General features: G+C 45.9%; 1 protein-coding gene across 1 annotated transcript in view; it reads right to left on the bottom strand.

Annotated features, from left to right (window-relative positions):
* LOC132807281 (zinc finger protein 420-like) overlaps nucleotides 1-17,666 on the bottom strand; it is an 83,351-nt gene extending 65,685 nt beyond the window's left edge. The window contains exons 1-2 of the mRNA XM_060821553.1: nucleotides 17,555-17,666; nucleotides 6,413-7,710 (exon numbers count right to left, since the gene is read on the bottom strand). Of these exons, the coding sequence (XP_060677536.1) occupies nucleotides 6,413-7,311 (899 nt within the window). The 5' untranslated portion in view covers nucleotides 7,312-7,710; nucleotides 17,555-17,666. The remainder of the gene's footprint in view (nucleotides 1-6,412; nucleotides 7,711-17,554) is intronic.
* Nucleotides 17,667-25,277: the final 7,611 nt, after the last annotated feature.

Consider the following 25,277-nt stretch of genomic DNA (forward strand, 5'->3'; position numbering starts at 1 on the left):
TCTGTTGAATGAATGGGGAGAGGTTTCTTCTCAACATGGGATACAAATATTATACCCTCAGAGCCCATTACACTAAATTGAGTCCTCTTCGGTTGAATGAATGGATGTGGAGGTGCCACAGTTGAAATCGTTAAAAATCACATCTTGCCCCTGAATATGTGACACTACCGCTATAGCCCCAGAGCCCGTTGCAGTAAATTGGGTCAGCTGCTGTTGAATGAATGAACGGGAATGAAAAGGGCGGATACACGGACCCGCTTGTGACATTCCCCACCAATCCCAAAGCTTGTGGTCAGTACCGACCAATCGGAGAGAGAGATTGCAGAGGGTGGGACAACACGACACGCAAACGCGGCCGCTATTGGTCAGGTGCGCTCTGATTGGAGGGAGCGTGGATGACGCGTGTCACAGAAGGAGAAGAAAAACAAAGATGGCGGCGCGAGGCTGCGGTTTCTGACGGAGGGAGGGGGGCAGACAGGCATCGTTTACCTCAGAAAATACCTTTAAAATACATTTCACATTAAAGTCGGAACTTTTCAAACAAGAGGTGACGGTTACCGGGTGAACGGGAAAACAAATTAAAACTGTCGGCGGTGGAGGAGAGAGAGCCGGCGCCCGCGGCTTCTTCGGCGGCGGCCGGAGCCCAGGAGCTCAACAACCCCCCGGAGCTGGAGGAAGGTCCGAGCTCCAAGAAGCGGGGGGTCCGGCTGGAGGCTGGATTTACTCAAGGCTTGTATCTATTAACTTATTTAAATGGTACCTACTGTATGGGGGTATGGTTTACATTAAAACCGGAGGATCATGTCAGAGTGTTTGTTTATATTGAGCAGTTGTAGTTGGTAAAATACACTCCCTGGAGGAACACCTTCTATGATGCTGCATTTCTTACCTTCTGCCCTTCCCCCATCTGTTATCTCTCATCTCAACTTTACATTTTATTTGGTCAAATTTAATATCATATTAATGAAACTTGGTATTGACTGTGTGTTATTAATTTGTTTGTTGGATTATTGTAAGAAAAAATTAATGGTGCCATGTCATTTCTGATGTCAGAGTTTGACATTGAATGTGCAGATGTCAATTAAATCAAGAACTTGTGGTTCTAACAAAAAAAAGCAGCTCACTGATATTAATGGCATTGTCTCATTTGAGGATGATTTGAGTCTGACCAACAAACCATTTCATGTAGTCACCCAATTTCATTAAAATTTTCTTTAACTTAATTAAATAAAATAACTCTGGCAGGCTAAGATTTGTACAATTTGTTTATAAGATTTATTGATACGTCCATTGCTCTTGATGTGGTCTCTGCCACATTGGGGAGACGGAACACCAACTTGCAGAACATTTCAGGGAACAGCTCTGGAATGCCAAAACTAAACGACCCCACCGCCTTGTGGCTGAATGCTTTAACTCCCCCTCCCAATCTGTCAAGGACATGCAAGTACTCTGCTGCCACCCCCTCCAAGTTCTAGCTACCTAACGCTTGTAGGAAGAACATTTAGATTAGATTACTTACAGTGTGGAAACAGGCCCTTTGGCCCAACAAGTCCACACCGACCCACCGAAGTGCAACCCACCCATACCCCTAACCTAACACTACGGGCAATTTAGCATAGCCAATTCATCCCGCACATCTTTGGAATGTGGGAGGAAACTGGAGCACCAGGAGGAAACCCACGTAGACACGGGAAGAACGCGGAAACTCCACACAGTCAGTCGCCTGAGTCGGGAACTGAACCCAGCTCTCAGGCGCTGCGAGACAGCAGTACTAACTGCCGTGCCACCCACAATCTTGTCTTCTGCCTTGGGACCCACTAACTACATAGGATCAATGTAGATTTCACCAGTTTCCTTATTTCCCCTCCCCTCCACCCACCTCCACACCACACACCTTGTCCCAGATCCAGAGTTGAAAAATGTGGTGCTGGAAAAATGCTTAGAGGCCATACCTCTAGGAGTTCCCTGGCTGTTCTCTGGCATGGCACCCATCCACAGATTCTATCAACAAACACATTGACCTGGACCCAATATACCGGCCACTGCAGCGGACAGTTGGAACTGACAACCAGAAGCGGCAGAGACAAACCACTATAAATGCCGGAGGAAACATCACAGAAGCGCTTCACACTGAAGATGTCACCTAGACAGGGGATGAAACGTTTGCAACACAAATTCAGCTCGGCGAACAGAACTACAACAACAAGCACCCGAGCTACAAATCTTCTCACAAACTTTGAATTGAGCATAGGAGTTGGGACATCCTGTTGCAACTGTCACACATGCCACACAATACAAGGCATGGTCCTTCTCTGACTTACCATCCCTTTGAGTATTAGGGGGAAGACATCCCTTTAATTGTAACATTCAGGAAAGATGCCTTACTTCAACAAAAATGTGCTGTGCTCACAGATGTTTGGACAGAGGAAAGGTGAAGCTCAATCTTCATTCAGAAAAAGAGGGGAGCAGCAGTAGCTTTAGAAGCTCATGGTCCAACTTGTGCATTCAGACAATAGGAGGGCTCTTCTGGGCAAAATCTGGGAATGAAGCAATTCTCCCCCTTTCCATTCCTTATCCTGGAAGAGAGAGAAGCGGGAAAGAACTGTTCACTTGCAACAACGGGAGGCAGAGAGTGTGAATCCAAGCAGGGAGCAGATTCTGCAAAAGTCAGTTTCAGTCGGCTTCTTCGAGAATATTGTGTGCAATTCTGGTCTCCCTCCTATAGGTAGGATGTTGTGAAACTTGAAAGGATTCAGAAAAGATTCACAAGGCTGTTGCCAGGGTAAGAGGGTTTGAACCACAAGGAGAGGCTGAATAAGGTGGGCCTGTTTTCCATAGAGCATCGCAGGCTGAGTGTGTGTTTTTTAAAGAGGTTTATAAAAACTTGAGGGGTGTGGATGGGGTGAATAGACAAGGTCTTTTCCTTGGGATAGGGGGAGTGCAGAACTAGAGGGCATAGGTTTAGGGCAAGAGGGGAAAAATTTAAAAGGAACCTTGCAGTCAACCTTTTTTTGCAGAGGGTGATGTGTGTATGGAATGAGCTGCCAGAGGAAGTGGTGGAGGCATCTGGATGGGTATGTGAAAAGGAAGGGTTTAGAGGGATATGGACTAAGTGATGGCAAATGGAACTAGACTAATTTTGGATATCCGGTCGGCATGGACAAGTTAGATTGAAGGATTTGTTTCTGTGTTTTATGTCTCTGACTCATGACTGGCATTCGTCAAAACATTTATGCAACAGAAAATTATACGAGGGTAAAGATAAGCCTCACGTCACTGATCCATGAATCCTGGTGTAATATGGATGTATTTCTAGTAATAGAGTCAGTATGGTATGGAAGGAGTCCAAAAGATGGCTTCTTTTACAAAAAGTCACACTTGAAACTTAAATCTGAGTCTTCTGGAAATGTAAGACAACCATGTGTTAATATAAGACAGATAAGTCTGGGCTTTATGTTCCATATTTGAAGGAATGTTTGTGGCTCTAAAAGCCTGATTTGCAGTTGTTTCAGGGCTCATAATATTGTATATCTTCAATAAGAACGTCAGTACAGCATGATAGATGTCCATTCAGCAACTTGAGTGAACTCTTCATGGAGAATGCAATCCACCACATTACCCTGCTGTATACATTTACATATAGATCAGCACAAAGATCTTGGGTACTAAGAGAGGAAAAAATGTTCCACAGAAACGAGAATTGTGTGTTTTGATTTTCTATTGTGGACTGACAGCGATGACCTTTGTCATCTCTTTCCACAGGAATATTACAAGAGAAGAATTTGGAGGCAGAAATCTCAGACCAAACATCACATCGAAGTCTGACAGTTGCTTGATTCACCAGGACTTGGATATTGATGGCCTTGAAAACAAAGGGGAGAAGGTCTGTCTGCTTTGTTAGGTTTTAAATGTCAGTGTGACTGGAAACTCAGAGTCTCACATACTCGCACACCAGAGTAGTGACTGGAACATGCTTTACAGACTGAATGAAGTCCTTCAATTATCAGAGGGTTCACCAGTAACACCACACCTATGCTGTAAGTGTGAACGAGTTTCAACTGATTGTTGAACCTGGAGAAATACGAGGACACCTGCACCATGGAGAAATCATGAAAATGCAGGAACGGTTTCCCTTCCCCCCTCTTCCCGATATTCATCAACATTTATACACGGGGCAGCAGTACTTGGAAGAACAACACTGCAGTGAATCCCTGGACACTTCCAGAGACAGATACTGTCGGTGGAAACTCAGTTAAATTCTGCCATCAATTGGGTGATAGCCAAGTTGTGAGTGAGGTTGAACTTGGTTACTTGAGGAGTTTTATTTTTGGTTGCTACATACAATAAAGTGTAAGTGATTGTTTCAGCAGTTTATTGTGTGCAGTTTCTGAGTTAAGAGCCAAATTAAGGCGATTCACCCACAACCACAGTGAGAGGCTGGGATTCATGTTGACTCCATTGCATTCAGCAGTACATCACGTCAATACCCTTATAAAGCGAAGGCTGACAGCACCACCTTTCTCAAACAGAAACACCCAGAGGAGCGTGTCACCCAATAATCTGTAAAATTAGCATGAAAAGTGGTGTAACTTGTTCTAGTGATAAGAGTAAATCCCCAACACTTTAAAATCAGCAATTTATTTATCCAACTCTCACGGTGAACAAATGAACAAAACTATTAACAAACTGTTAACAGGCCAGGAGCAGATGGGTGGCACGGGTTTAGTTGGGGATCATGGACTGGCTGGTTTGAAGGGTCTGTTCCAGGCTGCATGACTCCAAAGCACTGAATGAATGGGGATCCATCCCAAAGATGATAAAGGTTTCGAGCACCACCTTAGGCAAATGTGTGGACTCAGTCAGCCAGCCAGTTCTCTCCAGGAGACTGTCTCTCAAGAAAGGAAGTGGTTTCCTGTCCCATCAGCCAGATTATCCTGTTTGGATTAGGTCCTATATTTCCAACAAAATAGGTAGACAGGGCAGTGTCTATAACAAATATGTTATTAAACTTGGAAGAGTGCTGAAGACATATACAAGGATGTTGCCAGGACTCAAGGGTCTGTGTAAAAGGGAGAGGTTAGACAAGCTAAGATATTTTTATTTAGAGCATTAGAGACTGAGAGAGGCCCTTAGAGAAGTGAAGAGATCGTGAGACGCATGGAGGGGGTGAATGCACTCACTTTTACCCCGGGTTGGGGAAGTGAGGGCTAGCGGGCATCAGTTTAAGGTTAGAGGAAAAAGAATAACAGGGAATGTGAGGGGCAACTTTTGTTTTTACACAGACGGTGGTACACATATGGAATGAGATGCCAGCGGAAGTGGTTGAGGTGGGTACATTAACAACATTTAAAAGGCATTTGGACAAATACGTGGATTGGAAAGGTATGAAAGGAAATGGGCCAAGTGCAGGGAAATGGGCTGAGTGTTGATGGACAGTTTGGTCAGCATGGACCATGTTGGGCAGAAGGGCCTGTTTCCTGCTGTAGGACTCTATGATTCGCGTCTCTTTGTAGGTCCGACAGTTTTGAGTTTCCAAATGAACATTTCACTAAATCAGGCCGAATAAAATCCAATCTCATTTGTCAACTGTGATGCAGAGGTGCTGGTGTTGAATTGGGGTGGACAAGGTCAGAAGTCACACGGCACCTGATGAAGGAGCAGCACTCATGAAAGAGCAATGCTCCTAAAGCTTGTGATTTCAAATAAACCTTTCGCACTGTAACATGGTGTTGTGTGACTTCCGACTTCTTCAACTCTGGGTTTGTCTCAAACTTGATGGGATACTTTGTCCAACTCGGCATATTTTATCAGTATCGCTTGGAGGAATTTTTTTGAAGATTAGATTCCCTACATTATGGAAACAGGTCCTTTGGCCCAACAAGTCCACACTGGCCCTCTGCAGAGTAACCCAGCCAGACCCATTCCCCTATCCCTATTCCTCTACATTTACCCCAACTAATGCACCACACCTGCACATCCCTGAACACTATGGGACAATTTAGATGGGCCAATCCATCCTAACCTGCACACCTTTAGACCAGGGGAAGGAAACCAGAGCACTCAGAGGTAACCCCTACAGATGTGGGGGGCATTGTGAAAGCTACACACAGACTGTCACCCTGAGGATGCAATTGAACCCAGGTCAACATCATGAGGTAGTGGTACTAACCACTGAGTCACCATGCCACCCCTGAGCCACATAGGTGGGCTTGGGAGGTGGTGTTAGGGGGGGGGGAAAAGAGGGTGAGTCCAGCACAAAACAACAAAAGCCCACTGCACCCACTGTCAGAATAGGCAGGAGGTTCAGCTTTGGGGGTGACCCACTGCAGCATCACTGGTGGAATCTGATTGTTGGATGCACTTGTGCCCCTGCTGGTGCCTCCGCAAGTTGCAGGACAATGTGAACCTCCGCCCGCAGTCGGGGCAGGCAAACGGCCTCTCCCCGGTGTGGACCCATTGGTGGGCCAGCAGTTTGGAGGAGCGGTTGAACCCCTTCCCGCACTTGGGGCAGCTGAATGGCCTTTCCCTGGTATGGACCCGTCGGTGGGATAACAGGTCAGAGGAATTGCTGAAGGCCTTACCACACTCTGGGCAGGCGAAAGGCCTCTCCCCCGTGTGGATTCGCCGATGTCTCAGCAGGTCGGAGGAATTGCTGAAGGCCTTCCCGCACTCTGAGCAGCTGAAGGGCCTCTCACCCGTGTGAACCCGCTGATGGGCCAGCAGGTTGGAGGATTTACTGAAGGCCTTTCCGCATTCTGGGCAGCTGAAGGGCCTCTCCCCTGTGTGGACCTGCTGATGGGCCAGCAGGTTGGAGGAATTGCTGAAGGCCTTCCCACACTCTGGGCAGCTGAAGGGCCTCTCCCCCGTGTGGACCCGCCGGTGCCTCAGCAGGTTGGAGGAGTCGCTGAAGGCCTTCCCGCATTCGGGGCAGCTGAATGGCCTCTCCCCCGTGTGGACTCGCCGGTGCTTCAGCAGGTCGGAGGAATTGCTGAAGGCTTTCCCACACTCATGGCAACTGAAGAGCCTCTCCCCTGCGTGGAATCGCTGGTGGGTCTGGAAGTTGTCCACCCAAGTGAACCCTTTCCCGCACATGGAGCAGTAAAACGTCCTCTCACCAGTCTGTATTTGCTGGTGGGCCAGCAGGACACAGGAGCAAGTAAAGCCCTTCGCCTGCTCGGGGCAGGAGAACGGCCTCTCCCCAGTGTGATTGCACTGATGAGCCGCTAGGACAGGTGGGACACGGAAGCCCTTCCCACAGTCACCACACTTCCATGGTTTCTCAACGGGGCGTGTTTCCTCAGGTTTCTCCATGGCTGAAGCTTCAGCTGCACACACACACACACACACACACACGTGTACAATCCCGCAATGAATTCCTCTTTCCACGCAGTAGAGTTGTTTCAGGCTCCACACACACTGCGCTGCAACAGTAGAGTCTTTCAACCAGTCCCCCCGTACTCAAACAGGAACCAAAGAGAACGCGTTGCTCCTTCTCACAGAATCAGTTGAAAATTGTTGCGGTCCTGATGGACTGAGTGACTGTCAGACATTGATGTGAAAGTGAGGACTGGAGACGCTGGAGAGTCAGAATCAAAAAATGCGTCGCTGGAAAAGCGCAGCAAGGCAAGCAGCATCAGAGAAGCAGAAGAATCAACATTTTGGGCATAAGCCCTTTATCTGTTGACTTTGAAACTTTTGTCTTCAGATAGTCTGTAAGAAAAGATTACAAAAGTCATTACTGCCAGTCCGGTTAAGAATGAGACATCAAGGCATTTACACTGACACCAGAGAGAAACTGAACATATAGATGTGGCAAGTGTTCGTGGCAAGTCAGAGCGATAGAGATATGTCTGCAAATGTGTTGCTGGTCAAAGCACAGCAGGTTAGGCAGCATCTCAGAGATATGTAGCACAGAAACAGACCCTTCGGTCTAATTCATCCGTGCCAACTAGATAACCTAACCTAATCTCGGCCGATTTGCCAGCATTTGGACCATATTGTCTAAACCCTTCCTAATCGTATACCCATCCAGATGCCTTTTCATGTCATAATTGTGCCAGCAGCCACCACCTACTCTGACAGCTCTTTCCTTAAACACGCCACTTTCTGCATGAAAGACTTATCCCTTAGGTTCCTTTGTTAAGTTCTTTTGCTTGAGCTTCTTACACTGCAATACGCCAACTTCTGTGAACAACCAAACTTTACTTAATAAAGTACAAGCTGTGGAGAAACTCTTAACACTCTTCGTAATGCTTGTACACAACAGTACCAAAAAAACACCCTTAAAGTAAAACTGAAACAGAGGCTTACAGTTGAAGTTAGAAGGGCGGAAGGAGACAGTGCTAGCAGCCTTTCTCCACACAGTCCACTGTTTAACTCACCCAAACGAGACTTCAGCTTTCAGGACTGACCACTCCCCTTTCATTGTACAGGTCACTTCTAAAACATAAAAGCTTTGGCCTCAAGTCTCATCTGTTCATATCTGACCAAAAATGCCTCCCAATACCGTTTTTCATCTCTGTACTAAACCAGTCGCTTCGGAGCCCGGGTCTTTTTACCACCCCTCTGAAAAAAAACCAAGGACACAGCATCCTCGAGAAGGACCAGCTTTGTGACAGAGGGATATAGGCCAAACACTGGCAGGTGGGATTAGATTAGTTTGAGAACATAGCATGGAGTAGTTGGACTGAAGGGACTGTTTCTGTGCTGTTTGACTCGGTGACTGTTCTGAAATGGCCTGAAAACTATTTTCTTACCTTCCCCCATAAATATCCACTTCTTTGTTGTTCCAAAATCAGATGAACTCAGCCTTGAATATATTCAATGATCCCATAACTGCAGGAAGACTCCCCACTTCTGAACTCAATTCCTCTTGCTAATATACCACTTGACTTGCTCATTGCTTGCTGCGCCTGTCTGACAACTGGCATTGACTAGTATGGAAGGACGCTGAGGCCCCTTTATACACATTCCTGATGAAGGGCTCAAGCCTGTAACGCTGACTCTACTGCTCCTCGGATGCTGCCTCATCTGCTGTGCTTTTCGAGCACCACACTTTTTGACTCTGATCTCCAGCATTTGCAGTCCTCATTTTCTCCACATCCCAATTTCTCACCATTTAAACAATGCATCTCCTTTCTGCTTCCCCCGCCCCGCAAGGGAATGCTATCACTTCACATCGTGGCCCTGCATTTTCCATGAGGTTGCCAACTGAGACACAGACCTGGCCCAACTTTTCCAGAATCTGTCCCCTCCATAAATTGTGATTGAGCGCGAGAGATAGACACAATAGGGGGGTCTCTGATTAGCAGGAGGACCACGCTCTTTCCGGTCCTCCAGGACTTCCTATTGGCCCAACAAAAGAAGAGCATGCGCAGTTACCGCGGACAGTTAGGAGCACGCACAGGTTTTGCTGACACCGGCGGACATGCGCAGTGTGTGTTGTCACCGAGGAGCACGCGCAAGGTGCTGTGTGAAGTTGCTGGTGTTACTGACAGATTTTGTACCCAAATGACAATCAGAGACAAGAAAGGCTGGAGTGACGTTTTATATTTATCCTGCGGCTTGACATTTTATTCCTTTTGCATTTTATTTGACTACCCATCTTTTCCTCAGGGTAGGGGACTCCCAAACTGGAGGGCATAGGTTGAAGGTGAGAGGGGAAAGATTTAAAAGGGACCTAAGGAGTAGAAAAGAAGTGTGAAAGTTAATTCCCGTCAAGAAATACTCTTTCCAAACCTGTACATCTTTGGATTGTGGGAAGAAACCGGAGCACCCAAAGGAATCCCATGCAGACTCCACTCAGACAGTTACCAGAGACTGGGATCAAACCCGGGTCCCTAGCGTTATAAGGCAGCAGTGCTAACCACTGAGCCTGTTCAGAAGAAGCAGCAATTGATTTATATTAGGGTGACAAGGGAAAGGATTAAAAGGGACCTAAAGGGCAACTATTTCACGCAGTGGGTGGTGCGTGGATTGAATGAGCTCCCAGAGGAAGTGGTGGAGGCTGGTACAATTACAATATTCAACAGGCATCTGGATGGGTATATGAACAGGAAGGTTTGGAGGGATATGGGCCAAGAGCTGGCAAATGTGTCCTGATTAATCTAGGATATCCGATTGGCACAGAACAAACAGCTTGTTTCCATGATCCACTACTCCATGATTCTATTTCTACATAGTCAGAACTGTTATGACACGGACTGCACTCCCCCCACTAATTTAAAAGCAAAAAAAGATTTACCCCATGTGCAAATGTGAAAATTCAAGAGGTAAGGAACTGTTTCCAAGTCACTATTTAAAGTTTTATTTAATGATCTAGGGCACTAACTTGCAAGTGTTTAAATCTGCTGGGACTTTTCGTACTCCCAAATCTATTCAAATCTGTCTAAACCAGTTCAAATCTCGGGCGAAACCCCCAAATTTTACAACACTGGGTGCAATCTCCCCCACCTAATTTAAACCAGCAACATAGAGAAGGTTTAACCCTTGCAGTAATCTGTGAAAATTCAAGAACCAAGAAACTATTCCCAAAGGTCAGTATTTAAAGTTAAAATTAACAACTTTATTTCTTTAAGTCTAATGGAGAATAATTAATTAACAACTATTTACAACTCCTTTCTCTAACCTATCTTCTACTTTCCCCTGTATGATACCAGTCCAATGAAAACCCCTGATTAAGATTTACCGAAAGATTCAAACTTCAAAACCAGCCAGCTTTTAAATCTTCTCTTTGTATCTTCCTCTGTATATTTGCTTTCCAGGTCGGTGTCAATGTTTTTTTTTCTGTGCAAACTCCTTATCTGGACAGGTACCTCTCAGAGAGTTCTCACTAGCAGCCTACATTTGTTGGTCTTTTGGCAGTTCTCCTGCAACTGTTCAATTTTTTTTTGATTTTATACTCCAAAGCATCAAATCATTTCATTGGTGTTATTAGATTAGATTAAATTCCCTACAGTGCGGAACCAGACCCTTCGGCCCAACCAGTCCACACTGACCCTCCGAAGAGTAACCCACCCAGACCCATTTCCCTCTGACTAATGCACCTAACACTATGGGCAATTTAGCATGGCCAATTCACCTGACCTGCACATCTTTGGGCTGTGGGAGGAAACTGGAGCACCCGGAGGAAACCCATGCAGACACGGGGATTGGAATTCAGTATTTTGGGGCAAGATTTAAATCTATTGGCCAAAATTGAGTATGTTTTTGTCCCCAGGCAACCCAGCTACCGAGCTGTTCGACCAAATGTTAAATTGTTACCTTGTTCAGTACGCTTGGTGCTATATCAGGTGGTTCTACTCACTTTTCAATTCTCTTAAAAGGTAGAATACACCTCTACACCTTCTAACAGAAGCCAATTTTTCAAGACTAGGAATCGGCCATTCACCCCTAACAGGTGAAAGTGAGTACTGCAGATGCTGGAGATTAGAGTCAAGAGTGTGGTGCTGGAAAAGCACAGCAGGTCAGGCAGCATCCGAGCAGCTGGAAAATTGACATTTTGGGCAAAAGCCTCATTCACCCCGAACAGCCTGTCCTCAACTGCACATAGTTCAAAGCAAGTTTGAGAAAGATGGCTGCAGCTTTGTCTTAATATAAAATTGAACATGCGTTCAAACTTTAATGCTGTTTCTGAATATATTATTGTAGCTATTCTCAATTTGAAAGATTAGTCATTTCTTGTGCACCCCCATTTCCCAGGCAGTGTCATCACCAACCATTCTCTCTCTCTATCTTCTGAGAAGAGCATGATACAGCAATCAAAGACTGCTCGAGGCATGAGAAAGTTTAGTGGGGGTTGGAAAAGAATCAGAATGGACAGGGTGACAGAGTGTGGGGGCCATTGAGAGACTGGGGGGAACAGAGGGTGGTGGGGGCGGAAAGGAAAGACTCGGGGGTCAAAGGATGGAAGAAGAGAATGAGGGAGAGAGAGAGAAAATGGGGGACAGAAAGTTGCAGGGCGAGAGAGAATGGATGGGGGCAGTGAGTGGGGAGAGAGACAGCACAATTCCCATCTTCCCCACGACTGGGACTGTGTCCCATGAACTGGAACCTACTCCTCCCACAGCAGTCATTTCTCAATCTACATATGGCTAAAGCAGAAGAATTATATAATCCCTGCAGAGCCCATTTCACCTATCAAATTCACAACGACCTTCCACACAGCATCCCACCCAGACTCATCCACTTACCCGACAGCCCTGCAGTTCCCCATGGCTAACCCACTCTAACCTGCACATCCCTGGACACTTTAGCACAGCCGATCCATCCGAAACTGCAGATCTTTGGACTGTGGGAGGAAACCGGAGCACCCAGAGGTAACCCATGCAGACAGAAGGGGGAGAACATACCAAAGTTCACACAGACAGTCACGAGAAGGTGGAATCAAATCACTTCTAACAATTCTCCCAACCTGCAAAACCCTGAACACTCTGGGTAATTTAGCAGGGCCAATCCACCCTAACCTGGGCAAAGATAAAAATCACATGACACCAGTCCAACAGATTTATTTGGAAGCACTAGCTTTTGGAGCGCTGCTCCTTCATCAGGTGGTTGTGGACTATAAGATCATAAGACACTGAGTTTACAGCAAAACACTACAGAGTCATGCCACTGAAATGATACATTGAAGAAACCTGGATTGTAAAGTCTTTCATCTTTTAGAATGAGTTGCCGGTGTCATTAATATGTAAATCCCAGAACTTCTTAAAAGACACCTACTCGAGATAATTTAAGGTTATATAAGAAAAGGTGACAACTCAACTCAGACAATGCATTAAAGGTGTGAGGCCAGATTCTGTATGTATCCCAGTTTTTGAGTCAGACTGGTTCTATTTCCAAAGTGGAATTTACAAAATATTCCATGTATTGTCTGCCTGCAGATTGCATTTTGCTCAAAAAATGCACAATGTATCTGCAAATACAAATTCACCCCATAGACCTGTGTGTGTGTGTGTGTGTGTGTGTGTGTGTGTGTGCGCGCGCGCGCACGCGCACATGAGAGAGAGAAAAAGTCTAGTTCCATACTGTATATCTCTATGTCTATTGCATAACAGATGCTTCATTTCTGTTGATGTAAATATTGTTATAAATCATAGCTGGGTACTAATACTTAGACGTAAGGGAGAGAGAATTCTTCAATTAGGGCACTACAAGAATCCTAGCAGACCCCTATTTCTAGTTTACTTGCCAATGAACAGACACAAGCACCTATTTAATTCTAATTTTTCACCTTTTTTGTTATATTTTCTGGTATGATGATACTCGGTGTCTGGATGGTTTACAGGCTGGGAGATTGTAGGTTGGACTTTGATTGAGTGAATGTTTTATTGTCCCGAAAGGTGTCAAAGGAGGTTAAAGCTTCAGCAGAAATGAAGCACAGCTGAGAACAGACAACAACTGTGTGGGAACAGGAAGATCAACCAAGGACAAAGAAACCAGGACCTGAAATCCGAGCCGACACCAGACTGCCCTGTGGTCAGTGCTTTGATTAGCAGTGTCAACCCTCTACCTTTACCTAGCTTCCCATTCGACATGAATGCCACATCTCCCCTCAATATTTAGGATCCAATCCTTGTCATCCTGAAGCTATGTCTCTGTAAGGAGTCTCAGATCATAATTATTCTCTTCAATGTGAGCAGTCAATTCATTCACTTTTGTTACGTTGCAGCGCTATTACGACACGGGGTAACCCCCTCTGCTAAATTAAACCAGCAATATAGAGATGATTCACCCCATGCAGTAATATGTAAAAGTTCAAGAGGCAAATAACTATCCCAAAGGTAAATATTTAAAGTAAAAATTAACAAGTTTACTCTTTATGTCCAACAGAGAATATTAAAACTCATAAAAATGCCCGGTTTTATAGTCCAAAACATCAAATCATTTTATTGGTGTTAATATTATCAAAATACTTAATTCAAACTTGATTGGACTTTGGTATTTTGGGGCAAAATTTAAACTGATTGGCCAAATTTAAATTTGTTTGTGCCTCATGGCAACCCAGTTGCTCTATTTGTGTTGACCAAATATTACATTCTCATCTTGTTTATAACACTTTGTTCTGCTCGATTTTTTAAAACTCTCTTAAAGGTACAGTACCTCTACCCCTTCATAACAAGCACACAGTCAAATACTGACCTTTTAGTTTTATTGTTTGTAATCTTTTGAATCCAGTTTTAATTGCTGGTACGTTTATTCTCCTTGTTCCTTTCTATTGTTCTCTGATGTCCATTTTCCACATCACTCCATTGCTTATCTACCTTGAGTTGGATTAGCCTTGCTAAATTGCCCATAGTGCCCAGGGATGTACAGGTTAGGTGGGTTAGCCAATGGGAAATGCAGGGTTATAGTTTCATCGTAATAGAAGCAGGAGTAAGCCATTGGGCCTGTTGAGCCTGCTTCACCATTTATTAAGATCATGGCTGATCTATCCATCATCTCAGCTCTTACTTGCATTATCCCGACTACCCTTGATTCCCCGAGGGATGGGGACGGGAGCAGGATACTCTTTGGAGGGGTCAGAATGGACTTGATGGGCTGATTGGCCTGCTTCCACACTGTAGGACTTCTATGATTTACCGCAGTTGTGTTTGCCTTAGATCACAGCTCCCAGAATCTCCCACCTTCTGCAAATCAAAAGACAAGACCCCCCTCCCCTTGTATGTATGTTATCTAAATGCTTAATCATTTCTAGTGAATACAGCCCATACCTCCTGCTGCTGCCAGTAACCTTTACAATGCTGATGAAATAATGCAATTCCTGCAGTACTGAAAACTGTAAGGCTTCTAACAAGACCAGTTACTCATTCACCGCTCCTTCTGATGGACAGCATTGGAAACAAAACATCGGAGGCTGACAGAAATGAGCAGTTTAACTCAAAAATCCACCTAGCCCTTCACTGGGCACCCCAATCAGCACACTGTCCTTACTGCTCACCCCCACAGTGCAATGAATTCCCACATTCCACCAAAATCCTAGACGTACTCATGTACTCAGTTGCTGTCTCACCAATGAAAGGTTTCATTGTAACTTCTTCTGCTTCCAGTAAAGGCAAAACATCTTTGAAAGCTGCTCTGAAACTCCAGTCTTCACAACAACACTTCTGCTTTCACGTAAGATGATTAAAGTCATACAGCACAGAAACACAGCCTTCAGTCCAACTCATCCATGCCGACCAGATATCCTAAACTGGTCTAATCCCACTTGCCAGCATTTGGCCTGTATCCCTCTAAATCCTTCTTATTCACATACCCATCCAGATGCCTTTTAAACGTTGTAATTGTAGCAGCCTCCCCACTTCCTCTGACAGCTCATTCCAAACATGCACTACCCCCGTGTGAAAAAGTTGACCCTCAGGTCCGTTTTAGATCTTTCCCCTTTCACGTGAAATCGATGCCCTCTAGGTTTGGAGTCGCCTACCATGGGGAAAAGATTTTGGCAATCCAACCTATCCATACCCTTTATAAACTTCTGTAAGGTCACCCATCAGCCTCCAATGCTCCAGGGAAATTATCTCTGGTGTATTCAGCATCTTCCTATCGCTCAAACCCTCCAACTCTGCCTACATCTTTGTAAAGCTTTTCTGAACCCTTTTAAGTTTCACAACATTCTACCAGAGGGCGGCAACTGGAATTGCACACAGTATTCCAAAAGTGGCCTAACATGACCTCCCAACACCTGTACTCAATGCTCTGACCCAAAAAGGAAAGTGTACCAAATGCCTTCTTCACTATCCTGTCTCCCTGCAATTCCACTTTCAAGGAATTATGAACCTGCAAGGACACTTTGTTTAGCAACACTCCCCTTTAACTATGTAAGTCGTGCCCTGATTTGCCTTACAAAATGAAACACCTCACATTTATCTAAATTAAACTCATTCTGCCACTCCTTGACCCATCAGCCCACCGATCAATTCTAATTTGTATTGAACTTTGTTTCCTCTCTCATCCCCTAAAAGCTGAGAATCTCCATCCCACACACACTTCCTCCATTCTGACTTTGCTGAACCTAATTCCTGCTGTAACTCATCCTGAAGGGTGTGGTTCATGCTGATTAACAGGCCCACACTCGGGGGAGGTGGAGATCTAATTGAAACAGACAGAATTCTGACTGGCCTGGACAGAGTTCAGGGGAAGATGTTCCTATTTATAGGAGAGTCTAGGACCTGAGGGCACAGCATCAGAGTAAAAGGAATATCTTTTAGAACAAAGATAAGGTGAAACATTTTCAGCCGGTGAGTGGTGAATATGTGGAATTCATTGCTACAGAAGGCTGTGGAGGCCAGGTCACGGAGTAGATTTAAGATGGAGGTAGATGGTTCTTGAGGATCAAGGGGGTCGAGGGTTACAGGGAGAAAGGGATTGAGAAACTTATCAGCCAGAACTTGATAGTGGAGCAGCCCTGATGGGCTGAGAGGCCTAATTTCTGCTCCTGTGTTTTATGGTCTCTTGCTGTCCTGGACTAGGAGTGTGCAAATTGGGAGCAGGAATAGGCCATTTCGCCTGTCGGGTTTGCACCAGCATTGAACAGATCATAAGTAGATATGAGTATACCTACGTAAAAGGGTAAAACAAGGACTGCACATGCTGGAAACCAGAGTCTAGATTAGAGTGGTGCTGGAAAAACACAGCAGGTCAGGCTGCTCCTCGGATGCTGCCTGACCTGCCATGAATATACCTACATTCAGGTTAATAGGCTGGAATTTTTTCCACTGGAGCAGAGGAGGATTATAAAATCGTGAGGGGTATAGATGAGGTGAATGGCCAAAATCCTTTCTCTAGGCTGGGGGTTCAAGTCTACGCAGCAAATTTTTGAAAGAAAGAGAGGAGAAAGATTTTAAAAGGACATGAGGATCGCCATTTCTCTTCTCTCCCCCCCCCCCCCACCCAGCTATAATAGAAGGGGTTCGAAGGATATGGGCCCAGGGCTGGTAAATAAACTAGATTAGGATAATTGGTAGGCATGGACAAATTGGACCGAAGGGTCTGTTTCTGTGCTGTACATCTCTATGACTCCAATATAAAAGATTCAGAGGGATATAGGTTAAACACAGGCAGGTGGGTCCAGTTTAGTTTGAGAACATAGTCAGCATGGATTAGTTGGACTGAAGGGTCTGTTTCTGTAACTGATCTGTACTGGTCTTGCCTTCCCCCATAACCATCACTTCTTTGTTGTTCAATAAGCAGATGAACTCAGCCTTGGAGATATTCAATTACTCCCAAACTGCAGGAAGGCGTCCTCACTTCTCAACTCAATTCCTCTTGCCAATATCCCACTTGCCTTGCTCGCTACTTGCTGCACCTGTCTGACAACTTGCACTGACTGGATTAGAAGGACGCAGAGGCCCTATTGTATATTCACACATCATTTCTGATGAAAGGCTCGAGCCTGAAATGTCAATTCTCCTGTATTTTCCATTGAAAAAAGACCTGGACTCACTTTCCCAGAGTCTCTCCCCTCCCTGGATTCACTCCGTTTCCCTTCAGTTCCTGCAAGTCAACAGCTGAACCCCGGAATGGAAAAGGGGTTGAGAAAAGAGCGTGCTGTACTCACAGATGTTGGAGAGAGGAAGGAAGTTGCAGTCTGGGGTGAAGCTCAATCTTCTTTCAGGGAGAGAGGAGCAGCAGCAGCAGCAGCAACTTCAGAAGTTCATGGTCCTACTTCCGCATCCAGACAATGGGTTTGCTGTGATTGGCAGGAGGACCAGTCTCCATCCGGTCCTCCAGAGCTTCTCATTGGTCCATCAAAACAAGATCACGGAGTGCTTCCGCTTTTTGCGTGAGCATGCGTAATATTTTGCTGACACCATGGAACATGCGCACTGCGTTGCTGACACCGAGTAGCATGCGCAGTACGGAGATGTTGGCATTACTGACAGATTTTCAAAGTTAAAAATCACACAATGCCACGTTGTCGCCCAACAGGTTCATTTGGAATCACTAGTTTTCTAAGCGCTGCTTCTTCATCGGTTCGTTGTGGAGCAGAATCAAAACACACAGACTTTATAGCAACAGGATTGCAGTGTCATGGGATGTAATATTAAACAACTTCAGCTGACCTCTACCACCTTTTAGAATGACCATGTTAGTTTTGATTCCTACATCTGTAAATCCCAGAACTTTTCAAAAGTTACGTTCTCAAGATAGCTTTTAACAATAGGTGTCATCTCAATCAGATAATGCATTGAAGGTGTTAAGCTAAAGTCTGTCTGTGTCGCAATGTTAGGTCAGACGGATTCTATTTCTATCGTGGTATTACAGAATCTTACATGTATGCGTTTTTGTGCAAAATAAAATGCGATTCTGCAAGTACAAATTCAACCCACAAACTTGTGTGTGTGTGTGTGTGTGTGCGCAGGAGAAACCGAGTGATTATATGTGTGTGAGAGAGTATAATGGAGTATAAGTCTGTGAGAGGGTGTATGTGTGAGAGAGAGAGAGAGCATTTGAGAGAGTGCATGTGTATGAGAGAGTCTGTGTGATTGTGTTGGCTTGAAGGTGTGTGTGTGTGAGAGTGAGTGAGTGAGAGACAGAATGGGGTCACCTGTAGTGTGACATGAACCCAACGTCCTGGTTGAGGCCATCTCCATGGGTATTGAACTTGGCTATCACACTTTCCTTTTTTGCCTATCCTGAAGTCTACCTTGAAGGATGGTCACCCGAAGATCCAAGGCTGAATGTCCTGGACTCCTGTAATGTTCCCCGACTGGGAGGGAACACGCCTGGCTGGTGATTGTTGTGCAGTGTCCATTCATTTGTTGCTGTAGCCTCTGCTTGGTCTCATCAATATACCAAGACTCAGGGCATCGTTGCCTGCAGCATATGAGATAAACAATGCTGGCTAAGTCACATGAGTACCTGCTACACTCATGGTGGGTGGTGTTCCCATGTGTAATGGTGCTAATCGTGTCAACACTCTGATACGTCTTTCATCATCTGCCGTGACAGAGTTGTATCGTGTTGTCCTGAAGGCCAGGTGGTTTTCTGCGAACAACTATTTGTTTAAAGTTTGGTGGTTGTTTGAATGCGAGAAGTGGAGGCGTGGGGAAGGTCTTGGCGAGCTGCTCATCCTCATCAATAATGTGTTGCAGGCTGCGAAGAACGTGGCGGAGTGCTTCGGCTCCTGAGAAGTACTGGACAACAAAGGGTACCATTTTGGTTGCAGCTCGTGTCTGTCTCCTAAAATAAGTCATTACAGTTTCTTGCTGTGACACATTGGAACTGGCAGTTGATGAGTTGAACATTGCACCCCGTTCTTATGAGAGCATGCTTGTGTACTTCCAAGTGTCTGTCACGTTCCTCCTCACCTGAACAGGGCTTGTCCAGAGGGGGATGGCTGTTTTAATATGTTTCACTAGAGAAGTGTAGCACTGTCAGGTTATCCATGGTTTTGCGGTATAGAGAAGTGCTGAGACATCCATTCTTGATAGAGCTGCATGTGTTCAAAAATGAGACAGATACTAAATAGTGTGGCGAGTGTGATGGTGGGATGAAACTTGTTAATATCACAGTATCGTTGTTTCAGTGACTCCTCACCATGGGTCCAGAGGAAGAAATGTCATCAATATATCTGCTGTATAGTGTTGATTGGAGGTCCTGTGCAGAAAAGAAGCCTTGTTCGAAACTGTGCATGAAAGCGTTGGCATACTGGAGTGCAAATTTGGTCCCCATGGCTGTTCCATGTGTCTGGATAAAGAATTGGTTGTTAAAGGTGAAAATGTTGTGGTTGAGAATGAAGCGGATGAGTTGTAGGACAGTGCTCAGAGATTGGCAGTTGTTGGTATTGAGTACTGAGGCTGTTACCGAGATGCCATCATCGTGAGGAATGCTGGTGTAGAATACTGACACGTCCACGGATTCAAATAGTCTGTGGATGCTGAGCTTCTGGAAGGATTGGATCAGAAGTCTTGATGAATGTTGTCAGTTCATGGTTGTATTTTTTGGTCAGATCAGCTGGTAGTTGCCTGTCGTGTTCCTGTTCAGTTGTTTGTACACTTCCTTGCAAAACTGAAAATGTGTTGCTGGAAAAGCGCAGCAGGTCAGGCAGCATCCAAAGAGCAGGAAAATCGACGTTTCTGGCAATGAGCCCTTCTTCAGGAATGAGGAAAGCATGTCCAGAAGGCTAAGATAAAAGGTAGGTAGGAGGGACTTGGGGGAGGGGCCATGGAAATGCGATAGGTGGAAGGAGGTCAAGGTGAGGGTGATAGGCCAGAGAGGGGATGGGGGTGGAGATGTCAGGAAGAAGATTGCAGGTTAGGAGGGCGGTGCTGAGTTCGAGGGATTTGACTGGGACAAGGTGGGGGGAGGGAAAATGAGGAAACTGGAGAAATCTAGGTTCATCCCTTGTGGTTGGAGAGTTCCTAGGAAGAAGATGAGGTGCTCTTCCTCCAGCCGTCGTGTTGCTATGGTCTGGCGATGGAGGAGTCCAAGGACCTGCATGTCCTTGGCGGAGTGGGAGGAGAAGTTGAAGTGTTGAGCCACGGGGTGGTTGGGTTGGTTAGTCCGGGTGTAGGTTGGTGGGGTGGTAGGTGAGGACCAGTGGGGTTCTGTCCTGGTGGCGATCGGAGGGGCGGGGCTCAAGGGCGGAGGAGCGGGAGGTGGAGGAGATGGTGTGGAGGGTATCATCAATCACATCTGGGGGGAAATTGCGGTCTTTGAAGAAGGTGGCTATTTGGGTTTTACTGTATTGGAACTGGTCCTCCTGGGAGCAGATGCGGCGGAGACGAAGAAATTGGGAGTATGGGCAGGCATTTTAAAAAGACATGAGGGGCACCTTTTTATTTTAAGACAGAGAATGGTTCTCATGTGGTATCAATGTCCAGGGGAGGTGGTGGATACAGGTACAGTTACAGTGTTTAAAAGACATTTGGATAAGTACATAGAGTCATAGAGGTGTACAGTATGGAAACAGACCCTTCGGTCCAACCCGTCCATGCCGACAAGATATCCCAACCCAATCTAGTCCCACCTGCCAGCACCCGGCCGATATCCCTCCAAACCCTTCCTATTCATATACCCGTCCAAATGCCTCTTAAATGTTGCAATTGTAATAGGAAAGGTTCAGAGAGTCTGGACCAAACACTGGCAGGTGGGACTAGTTTAGTTTCAGAACACAGTCAGCATGGACTAGTTGGACTTAATGGTCTGTTCCTGTGCTTTATGACTGTAACTATCTGCAGTCCTCACTTTTTACTCGAAGATTTTAACCTACTGCGAATCATCTTGCAAGGATGCCTTCCTTGAAGAAGCTCTCTTCCTCCCTCTACAAGGATTTCAGTGAATCTCTCTCTCACTGCACCCCCCAGGTCATCTCCTCTGCACAGAAACTCTTACCTATCACATCTCCATCGCCCCTCCTCCAAGTCCCTCCTCCCTACCTTTTATCTTAGCCTGCTGGACACACTTTCCTCATTCCTGATGAAGAGCTTTTGCCCGAAACGTTGAATCTCCTGTTCCTTGGATGCTGCCTGACCTGCTGTGCTTTAACCAGCAACACATTTTCAATACTGGTCTTAAAACCAGTTTCTTACCTTCCCCAATACCCACCCACTTCTTTGTTCTTCAAAGTCAAGTGAACTCAGCGTTGAATACATTCAATGGCTGACCTAACTGCAGGAAGACATCGCCACTTGTGAACTCAACTTCTCTTGCTAATATATCATTGGCCTTGCTGATTGCTTGCTGCTCCTGACTGACAACAGGCAGTGACTGGTGTAGAAGGATGCTGAGGCCCCTTTGTCCATCCACACATCATTCCTGATGAAGGGTTCGTGCCCAAAACATTGACTCTCCTCCTCCTCAGTTCCTGACTGACCTCCTGTGCTTTTCCAGCGCCACACTTTTCAACTCTGATCTCCATCATCTCACTTTCGCCACATCTCAACATGTCACCATTTAAACAATGCGCCTCTTCTCTGCGTTTTTTTTAACATCAAAGGCTATAGATTGTGTCACTTCATTTGCCATGTGTTTGCAAATTGCGACACAGACCTGGATCAACTTTTCCAGAGTCTGTCGCACACACACACCTCCCCCACCTCAATTCACTCTTTCCTTTCAGTTGCTGCGTATTAACAATTGAACCCCAGAATGAAACAAAAAAATGGATAAAGTGGTGATAAACAGACTGTTGTACTCACAAAAGTTAGACAGAGGAAGGAAGTTACAGTCTGGAGTAAAGTTCACAGAGGAAGGAGCAGCAGCAACTTCAGAACTCACGGTCCAACCTGCACATTTCGACAATGGGCGGCCCTGATTGGCAGGAGGACCAGTCTCTTTCCGGTCCTCCAAGGTTCTTCATTGGTCCATGGAAAGGAGCTGACGCGCAGTTTCTGCGGGCACCAAGGAAGACGCGCAGTGTTTTGCTGACACCGGCGGTCATGCGCAGTGCTTGCTGACACCGCGGAGCATGCTCAGTATGCAGGAATTTGTTACAGATTTTAAAGTTAAAAATCACAAAACACCTGGTTATAGTCCAACAGACTGATTTGGAAGCACTAGCTTTCAGAGCGCTGCTCCTTCACCAGGTGATTGTGGAGTGTAAGATCGTAAGACACAGAATTTATGATCTTATACTCCACACCCGCCTGATGAAGGAGCGGCGCTCCGAAAGCTAGTGCTTCCAAACAAGCCGATTGGACTGTAACCTGCTGTTGTGTGATTTTTAACTTGGTACACCCCAGTCCATCACGGGCAAGTCCACATCATGACAAATTTTAAGTGTCCAACTGCGAATACGAGAGAAAAATACCAAAGCAATTTTTTGTCGAAATGTTTTTTCCCTGTGCCTTGACATGTTATTCCTTTTGCATTTTGTCTGGCTGCTCAATGTTTCTGTCTTTTCCCCAGGATAGAGGTATTCCAAAACTACAGGGTATAGGTTTAGGGTGAGGGGAAAAGATTTTAAAAGATTTAAAAGACTAGGAATATAACATTCACCCCTTACAGGGCGAAAGTGAGGACGGCAGATGCTGGAGATTAGGGTCGAGGCTGTGTGCTGGAAAAGGAGCAGGAGAATCGATGTTTTCGGCAAAACCCTTCATCAGAAAATAGCCATGGGGAACTGCAGAGCTGCAGCGTAAATGAGTGGGTCTGGGTGGGATGCTGTTGGGAAGGTCGGTGTGAATGGCCTGCAGGGATGATATGCCTTAGCCATGCTTATATTGAGAAATGATTACCCCAAATCTGCTGTGGGACGAGTGGGTTCCAGTTCGTGGGACACTGACACCAGTCCTGGGGAAGGTGGGATTTGTGCTGTCTCTCACTTCACATTCTGCCCCTTGTCCATTTTCTCCCCACCCACTGCCCCCTGCCCTTTCTCCCCTTTTCACACTGCACCCCGATTCTCTCCCCAACCCTCTGAACCCCAGTCATTCTCTACTCCCCAACCTCTGTCCCCTCTCCATTTCTCTCCCTTCTCCACCACCACCAGTGCCCCCGCCCGTCCTTTCTCGTGCCTCAGCCCTCTTTGATCTAGTGGCCGAGCAGAGGCTGATAGCCAAGTTTAGAACACATGAGGATGGCCTCAGCCGAGACCCTGGGTTCATGTCACACTACAGGAGACCCACCTACACAATACACTCTCACACACACAAGCACACTCTCTTACATACTCACACGCTCGTGCAGACCCTCTCTGATAGACATGCTCTCTCTCTCAGACACACAGTAACATAACCCCACACTCAAACCCACGCACACACCATCTCACATGCTTATACTCCATCACACACACATACACACACTGTACCGAGCATGCACACGCAAACTCAACCACTCTCTCTCATGCATGTACTCACATAGAGAAGTATTTGGGGTGAATCTGCGTTTGCAGGATTATATATTTGGAAATAGAACCAGTCTCACTCAAGGTTAGGATACAGAGAGACCGTACCCTCACAGTTTTCATGCATTGTCTGACCTGAGGTGTCACCTCCTTTTATAAACCTTAAGTTACCTGGAGAATGTGACTTTTAAAACGTTCTGGGATTTACAGATTAATGAATCGAAATCTACAACCCGTTTTAAAAGATGAAAGACTCTACATCAATCTAGGTTTCTTCAATATATCATTTATGTTACATGACACTATAATCTTTTATTCTATATTCTGTGTCTTATGATCCTCCTCCACAGAACCACAGGTCCAAGGAGATCTGTCCCAACTTTCCAATCTACCTTCATTGCTGACACTCCTCAGGCACGGCACCATTCACGTCAACCTGTTCATAGCCTGAGACCAACGAGCCACATGCCATGGGCGCAGCCAGCTCCAGAAGCAGCTGAGACTTGCTCAGTATGAAATACATTGTACATTCCTCCCAGAATTTCAAGCAGCAAAGCGTTTCAAGAACATCTGCTTGTCGATCTGTCTCCTGCTCCCAGAACACTGCTGTTTGTCCCGTCCCCAGGGACCGGGCTCTCTCCACTAGTGGATAATTGAACCATTTTGTTTCTACTTGTACGCTGTGCTGGTGGAAGGCAGAGCCCATTCGCTCTTCTGCTCTCTATCACTATCACTTGAGGTAGGAGACGAATGCATCAAAGGACAACTTTGAACTTGCTCCAAAGATCTGTTATGGGAGAAATGGAAAGGTGATGTGCTATCGGTACAGACAGAAATGGAGACCGAGAGTCTTCCCTCAGGTAAATTGATACGAGTGCCTTCTTGTGCAGCCTGTTTGGTGTTCAGAATTTGCCTTGACACAGCAATCCTGCAGAAAGTATTTTGTTACACGGGCGTCTGTTTCTTTACCGCAGGAAATGGACAAAAACAGCAAGTCACGTGTTTCAACTTCACCAGTTCATTACCATCTGAGAGAAGAGGTTTCACACTTGAGGTCAGAACACACCGACAGAAGAGGACAAGACAACTCAGAGCTCCACAAGGGTGCCAGCGCAACTGTGTAAATCTGACCCGAACCACTCTCTGCACGAAAACGTCCTACATAAAGTCATTTTACCTCCCTTTTTCTCGGTCCCACATCACTTCGGTTCACACGTCAACCTGTTCGACACTACATCCAAGCATTTCACTTCCCTGTTTTCTGCCTTGTCCGTACTCCAGACAGCCCAACCTCGTTTCACCAAGGTGCGTTTTGAGAAAATTAATCAGGCAGTTTTGCACAAGTCACGTTAAAAGAACTCGGGCTCGTCCGGGATTTGAACCCGGACCTCTCGCAACTCATCACAGCAAAGCCCCCAAAGCGAGAATCATACGCCGAGACCAACGAGCCAGAGAGCCGGTCCGCGACGGATGCCCCACACCGCTTGAGTGA

The sequence above is a fragment of the Hemiscyllium ocellatum genome, assembly GCF_020745735.1.
Source record: "Hemiscyllium ocellatum isolate sHemOce1 chromosome 27 unlocalized genomic scaffold, sHemOce1.pat.X.cur. SUPER_27_unloc_12, whole genome shotgun sequence".
NCBI classification, from domain to species: Eukaryota; Metazoa; Chordata; class Chondrichthyes; order Orectolobiformes; family Hemiscylliidae; genus Hemiscyllium; species Hemiscyllium ocellatum.